We start from the raw sequence: 8308 nt of genomic DNA, 5'->3' as shown, positions 1-8308 counted from the left end.
ACAATATTACTGTTTAACTGTATTTCCAACCAAATAAATGCAGATGGGTGAGCTTGAGACATCTTTCAAAAATCTTAATTATTTCAAACCTTTGTGTAGGTTAAAGGATGCAGCTATACATAAGACAATTCAAAGGCTTCATGGTAAAATGCAATAAATAGTTGAGAAAGTAAAAAGCAGTGCAATACTAAAAATGTTTCATCTATATACATCCACATCTTGAAAACCTCATTTCGATCAATGTAACCATTACCCTTAGATAACAAAAAAAAAAACAACAACTCATGTTCAAGTTTCAGACTGATATCTCTCGGAGTTGTTCAGAACCGGTTCTTGAATAAATTCCTAACAAAGCTCTGACTCTATCAGACGATACAGGAGTGTGGGAAAAATGGCATCTCTGTTCATCAGTTGACATTCTTCTGTTACGTTTTAACCTTCTGGCTCCTCAAGATGTCGTGGGAGGCATGGTGACTGACGTCCACGGGACAAAACGGGACCCATGGAGGGGGACAGGCTCCTCACCGCGACCCCACCCAGAGGCACCAGTGAGTGAGAGATGCCTTGGTATCCCATCCCGCTACGGAAGTTCAGCTCCTGGGTGGGCAGCAGAGGCTTCAAGATGCTCACCAGGCAGAAAGCAGAGCCGCTTTTGGGAATGAAGTTCACCTTGTTTCTGTCTGGGCAGAGATAAGGAGGAATCTCTTGGAGAGGCCTTGGCCTGGAACAGAAGATAGAAAGACCAGTTCATGGCTATTTCGTGAAGATGTATCTTTTATACTGATAAAATTATGAATGTTTCTGGCAGTTAAATCCCTCTAAGTCTTGGTATTTTCCACGCATGAGATACAAATGAGTGTACCATCACTTTTTGAAAAGTCCAAGGTCCCACCTGAGCAGTACTTTTGTCATTTTTTAAAATTAAAAATGTTTTACACAAATGACAATATTAATTGTATTTCTCAAGTTCAACTTTTCAATTCTGTTACAAAAGTTATTTTGTATGAAAGCCCATTTCGGCCAAATAAGAAAAAAAAAAAAATCTTGGTTTGCTTTGATAAATCATAATTATGACATATTTATTATGTGAGATAAAAAGACAAAATTATGACAAAATTTAAAATTGAGATAAAAAGTCAATTATGACTGAAAGTTTCAACTTTTGTCATAATTTAGACTTTTTCTGCCATAACTGACTATGACTAACTTAAGATGTTTTGTCATAATTGATTTTATTTCATAATTATGTCAAATTATTTCAGAATTTTGAATTTTATTATGTAATTACAGCTTAATTTGAGCTGAATCTACAACCCTGTTACCTAATGTCCTTAGATATAATTTATTTCTAAATGTATTTTAATTTAATTTATTTCATATCTATCATTATTTCATATATTTTGTATTCAATTTATTTATTTATTTACAAAATGACAAAATCACAGACCTTTTTTTTTTTACAGTATTCATAAAATATTTTAGTAACAGGGTTGAAAAAAATGCAAACATCATTTAAAATAAATACAAAATAAAATAGCTCATAATATATTGGACAAATGACATTTTCTGAATGTATAGCTGCTTCAACTGACTCTCTTGAAAATGAAAAAACACTTAGTTCCAAACCCTATTTTATACTTTATTCATAAGTAAAAGACACCAACATACAGACCAAATGTCTACAACGTTGTTACTCACTGGTTTTCTTCAAAAGCTTTGACTCTCTCGCAGCCCTCCGGAGGCTCACGTTTGAACATATAGCTGTTGTTGGGCTTTGGAGATGAAGCATATTTGGGCAGAGGAGACCAAGGTCCTAGGTCTAAGACAGGAAACAGGAGTATTTAGGAATCAAATAGTTTGATGTTTTAGGTTATTGTGATGCTGATGCTGCGTGTGCTTCTGACCTCTTTCTTTGCTCTCGTTGAGCGTGTCATCGAGCGGGCTGTTTCCGACCGTGTCATTGAGGATGCTGAGGTACGACGGTGAGACAGAGTCAGCCCGGCTGCTGCTGTTGCTACGGTTACTGCCGAGGCCGCCGTTGGAGGGCGTCTGTGTGTCAATACTGCGTGTGCTGCTGCTGCGCTGGGGGAGGGGCGGGGGCGCGCGGTGCCCATCAGGAACATCCTGTGGCTAAAACACATAACACACATAAAATTAAATAGAATCAACCAGACAAAACACAACTGATTATTTTCTCTTTTTCTCCCTTTGTGTTATGCTGTAATAATATGAATAAAAAAACAACAACATATGCTGCACATTTGCAGTCTGTTCTCCTTGATTAGTTTTGTTTTCACGCCTATCTCTTTTTTTGTAACAGTGTTTACCAAAATGATTACCTGAAAAAACAGGTAAACATAAGATTTATTGTCTTTCAAAACATTTTTGATTAAGGCAACATGCTATTTAATATTAATTTGTTAATTTTTTTTAAATTTTTTAATGTCCTTTTAATGATGTGGTTGAAGATTTAGTAGAATAATGTCACCTTGATATGAATAAATAATAAAAAAAATTTACTAAATTACAACTGCAACAAGTACATTTGCAGAAAGGACATTCTTCGTGCTCCAAAAGCATAAAATAACATTTGAAAAGTTCAAAAGTGTTAATTACTTTATACAGTATATTCACAGTTTGTGAGAGTTAAAACAAAAAATTGAATTACAAAATGTTAAAACTATTTGTTAAATACAGTTTTATTTATCATATGTTCTCATGTCTATTGTGTTTTTGTAAAGTCATAATTTTGTTAGAATACAGTTTACTATTTACTATTTTTCATAATGATAGTTTGGTGAACTATAGGGAACCCACCCACAATAACACAATAAAAAATTATATATTTTTACTACTTAACTATAAAATGCCTCTGGGTTCTTACTTAAAAAAAAAAAAGAAAAAAGTTGTTGAGATGCACTCACTACTATGATCTCATCTCTCTCCACAGTGTCCCGTATGATGATGCGTTCAATCTCCTGGTTGAGCCCCTCTATGCTGTTCCGAAATCTGGGAGGTGTGGACTTAGAGATGGGGATGGGAATCAGGATGGTTTTAGGCATCTGAGACTGAGAGTGAAAAAGAGGAAAGGGTACAATGCTTCTTCAGAAATGTTTGTATGAGTCCACAAACATTCCCGCTGTAGGGAAAACCAGTCTTCTGTGTAATCCTGTTAGAACGACTCCCACACACGCTGAGCTGAGCCCACACATACACAGCCTCTACAGTCTCTCCACTGCCAAAAAGCTGCTAAGCTCCATCATTATACACAAACCACTGAATACAGAGAGCAGTACCTTTGAGAGCCCATTACTGCTGAGCTTGAGGGTGCTTATTTTGAGTGTAGTGTGATGTAAGTGCTCTTTCTCAATATATACTTCATGCTCTTATGGTTTTGGAGAGCCAAAATTTCACTTTTTCTTTCTCTGTGTGTTGCATTTCTCAGAAACAAGAACGAGTTCTCTTAGCTTTTGAAATGTATTGACAAAACTTCTCCTATCTTCAAAACACAAAGGAATATTCCAGGTTTGGTACGAATTAAGCTTAATCAATGGAAATTGTGCGCATGACATGGTGTTCTCAAAACGCTGTTTCAAGATCAAATAAGTTCAACATCTGCGTTTTTCACCATTCACTGCCTGTATCTTGCATTTTTCAAAGCAAAAACTCAATCTATGTAAATGGCCCCTTACATGATTTTTATGTGAAAAAATTGCTCTCTAACCTTTTGAATGTTTTTTAATTGTAAAATTTTGCCTAAATGCCTAAAAGCGTTCAACCCTTTAAGGACTGTGAAAAACTGTTTTAAAGCTCAAATAATACACTAGTTCTAAAAGATGAATTAATGCGCAGTCACATTAGTGAAATTGAACTTGCAAAAAGGACCACTGTCCACTTTTAATAGTGTAGTGATGCAAAATACACTTCTCTGTGTAGATCTGTTGGTTAATGCAGTAAATTTGTGTGAAAAGTCTGATGTGAAATCTGTTCCGAGCTCATGTGAAATTTTTGATCATGCAGATTCCTAAATGACTGAATTTCCTTGAGCAATGGTTAATGTGAGTACTTATAATTAATTGTAAGTACCTCACCATAACCTCAGCTCTTAAGTCTAAATATTTTTTTTGGTAGTCAACATTATCTGACAAATGCTAATGACTGAGCTTAACTTGTACTAAACCTGAAATATTCCTTCAAGTAAACAATAAAATGTCTTCTACTAAGGGTGCTTATTTTCATGCTAGGTTGCTATATACTCCTGAGGTGTCATGTATATTTAACTGCACAAATGTTATAAAAATGCACACGCATAGAAATACAATGTGTTGACTATTCATCCATAGGCTGTGCTGGTGAAGGCAGGCTGCAAGAGGACACTTTGTATTCTACTCTAAAACCAGCCACTGTCCTTTGGGACAATTCTGTCCCCCAGTCTCCGAGGGACTAGAGAAACTGCAAAATTGGGACAGATATGCTGGAAAGTGGAGCGCTATTAAATTCTCCAGATGTTTGGCCTACTTCAATTCTGCAGCGTGTACTAGCCCAGGTTATGGAGGTATTATTAAGGATGTACAAGAGCACCCCGTAATTCAACCACAAGCACAAATGGTGGCTGCTGGGATGCAATAAAAGCACACCTGTGATTGGATGATGGCATGGTTGCCATTAAAGGGGGATTTGCGGTCTTTGTCCCGACGATGGCGGCTGCTGCGTTTGCTCCGCTGGAGCTGTTGTCGCAATTTTGCAATCTAAAAGAAGTCAAAACAGAGATGATGAATAGCATAGTATATAAAAAAGAGGAGGGTGGATCAGCACATGTTATAATAGCTCTAGATGTCTCACCTCTTTCAGCTGGTCAGTGCTGCCACAGGAAGCCGATCGCTTATGAGAGCCTCTCCTCCGCTCATCTACCCAGGCCCTAGGGGTCTGACAAGGAAAAAAGAGAGAGAATGAGCGAAGAACAGAGATTGGAGCAAACAATTCAAGCATTGACTGATTCATTCATAAATCGGCACAAGGAAGGGGACGATAATTCACTCTTTTTTTCTACAAAAAGCTATCGTATGGCTTCAAGAATATTTAATTCATATGCTTCTTATTCTTCATCTTTTTTCAGCATAACAACAACAGTAACTATAAACTATCATTTCATTTGTTTTTTTGTGCATTTTTACATACTAAGAAAAATTATGAAACAACAATTTTCCCCCCCATAACACATGGACAAGAAGAAAATATACCAGGGTGCTTGTGTGTAAAAGAACATGCATGTGTGTAACATACATTTGAGCTCATTGTTTCATTATATATTTTGTATACTATTATATATTTAATTATAATTTAAAATAATCTATAATATTTAAATAATATGTAAAACGTGTTTCTTGCCTATATATTTTACTAAATAACATTAAAATCTGTAAATTACAGGTACTCTAAATGTAGTGTGCATTTATCAACCTTGATACAAACAAAATGATCCCTGTTTTTTCACATATGTTAAGAAGAAGATGACATATACTGTATATTAGGGCAGCAAAACGATTAATCACAATTAATTGCATTCAAAATAAAAGTTTATATTTACATACTATACAAATGAACACAGACCAAAAACAATTATTATATAAATACACTACTTGTTTTCTTCTTCTTCTTTAAAGTTGTATTTTTGTTGAAATATAGGTTTTACAAAAACATACATGTATATATTAAGGAAAAATATCTTAGACATATATAAAATATTTATATAAAATATTCATTATATACAAGTGTAAATATTATACATCCACACATATATATATCTCTCTCTTCTTATGGTATAATTTTGATCATTTAGTGTATGTAAGTGTTATTTATATATATATATATATATATATATATATATATATATATATATATATATATATATATATATATATATATATATATATGCATAGCATTTAAACGGCATAAATGTCTCACCTGGGTGGCCTTGTCCCTCATTTAGAGGGTGTGGTGGGCAGAGCTCCCGTGCCGCTGCCAGGTCCTTGATAGGCCAGAATTTACAGGTGAGTTGAAGGGAGGAGGATCCCTTATTGTTTCAGCTGAAGGAAGGGCTTTCGAAATGACCAGGGGACTAAGGTAAAAAGAGATTAAAATAAGTATATTTTATATAAAGACCCATAGACATTGATATATATATATATATATATATATATATATATATATATATATATATATATATATATATATAAAATTTTATTAGAAGGTTAGATAGTAGTTTTTAAATCTTTTTTTATTCCGCACAGCAAAAGCTGCTGACCATCTGACCAAGCATTTACCCTCCTCTCCTGCACTAAAACGATCATTATCTCTTGGCCTCTATCCATAATCTCTTGATCCATCATGTGTGGCTCCATTTTGTTTTAACCTTTGTTCCCCATTTATATTCTACATTCTCCGCAATCTTATTATTCTTCACTACACACCACATCCCTTTCCCCCTTTGTCTGTTCCTACCATGTTTAAACAAACAAAAATACAATGTTACTGAGGTCACTTTGTCAAAATTACTCCATCTGTGCCCTAGTTTGACATTCTGTAAGATAGATTTTTATGCATTAATGTAAAAAAAAAAAAAAAAAAATTGAAAAATGAAATACAGCCTTAACCCCTTAACTGTCACCCCCCATTTTTTAAATAACGTAAAACCCCTTAACTGTCACCCCCCATTTTTAAAATAGGCATTACAGTGCACTATCCAAACTTAAATTGCTGTATTTTATGAACACTTTGGAATATAGACGTAAGGTTGGTCTCTTTTTAAAGAAGAAAATTAGCAGATTTTGGCAAAAGTAGAATTTTTTCAAAAAATTAAAGTATCAAAAAGTTATAGAAGTTTAAATGTACATTAAATAAAATGCGCTATATTAATTTTGTTTTATTTTATTTATTATAAATATTTTACATAACAGGTTTTACACTAAAATTGGTATAAAATTAAAGCCTTGTGTCTAAATAAGTTATGTTCCAAATTTGAAGTTGATATGAAAAAAATTGAGGTTCCTGTGAGATTTTATTTAGGGCGTCATACCACAAACAGCCACTGGGAGCAATCAAAACTCCTTTGAATTTTGTTTAATGAATTTTTCCCTAGATTTCTCTGTCAATTTTACTTCAATACTCAAAATAACCACCAAATATGGAATCCTAAGACTCAGACCTTTCCAATGATATGTTTGTTGCCAAAATTATAAAAAAGTTTTGATTCTAAAAGACCGTAATGCATTTTGTAATATGACACTTGACACTGCCCACTAAGGGGGAGGAGACCGCCATAAGATTTTAAAGTACCATTTCCATAGTAACACAATGTCCGATTTCAAAATGGTTTTCACAGGATGAATCTTGGGCTTCTAAGCTTTCAAATGATATATAATATATCATGATTACTAAAAGATTTTATAGAAAAAAAGGACAACAAAGACAGACAAGAGAAATGTAAAAAAACCATCAACAAAAACTGTCATATCTTATTACGTAATGTTGTTTACCCACATAGTGCCCCCTAAAGCCTGTTTTCAGCAATGGCTACCAATTTAGATAAGGTGTAATGTTAATGCAATGCAGAACACGCTGCAAGACCAAATTAATAAAATGTATTAATAAAATAAAATCTTTGGTGAAATGATTCGTCATTAAAATAAAATATCCAAAACATTAGGCTATATACATATAACATAAAATTACTGCATCAATGAAACAAATAATTTTGCATTCATGTCAAAACTGTAATTATGCGTTTATAATTGTTTTTGCCGTTGGATTATTAAATGATCGCAACAGACGCAGAGTCGCATCAGTGTGAAATCTGCAGCACCGCACCCCGCGCTCAAGAATAACGAAAACAAGACGATGAACCGCATGCTTCTCGGTTTGTGCCAGTGCTTTATGGATTACACTGGTCACATCATTCATAATCTACAACAGTTTCAGGGATTAAATTATTCGGTGTGCAAAAACAGCATCCCCAATAGAACAATAATATGCAATGCATTGATAAATGAGCGCACGGTGTTTCATATAACGTTACGCACCCTTGAATGATGAGACAATAACCGCACAAGGCGCGTTCATGGTCCTTTGCGATAAAAAGAAAAACACAACGGTGTGATACGGATCCAGCGTTCAGAAGGTCGTCGGAAAGCAGGTTGGTTGTTGGTGGAGGGCGGCCGGTGTTGCTGGGTCAGAGAAACAGATTGAGGATGCGCAGCGCCGTTGCTATGGGCGTTGCTGCGCTGCTGGAGGTCGATGGGCTGTCGCTGTG

At 34.7% G+C, this 8308-nt stretch overlaps 1 protein-coding gene across 1 annotated transcript; it reads right to left on the bottom strand.

Moving 5' to 3' along the window:
- Positions 1-305: 305 nt before the first annotated feature.
- fam117ba (family with sequence similarity 117 member Ba) lies at positions 306-8280 on the bottom strand. Its single transcript, XM_042725566.1, has 8 exons — positions 8079-8280; positions 5965-6118; positions 4843-4926; positions 4638-4748; positions 2925-3068; positions 1905-2130; positions 1699-1819; positions 306-721 (listed from the first exon to the last, which is right to left on the bottom strand). Exons 2-8 carry the CDS (start codon positions 5983-5985, stop codon positions 433-435), a joined length of 996 nt encoding a protein of 331 aa, XP_042581500.1. The 5' UTR covers positions 5986-6118; positions 8079-8280; the 3' UTR covers positions 306-432.
- Between the last annotated feature and the right edge of the window lie 28 nt (positions 8281-8308).

Source organism: Cyprinus carpio, chromosome B6, assembly GCF_018340385.1.
Source record: "Cyprinus carpio isolate SPL01 chromosome B6, ASM1834038v1, whole genome shotgun sequence".
NCBI classification, from domain to species: domain Eukaryota; kingdom Metazoa; phylum Chordata; class Actinopteri; order Cypriniformes; family Cyprinidae; genus Cyprinus; species Cyprinus carpio.
The sequence above is the reverse complement of the archived record's forward strand: the minus strand, read 5'-3'. Positions and strand labels throughout refer to the sequence as shown.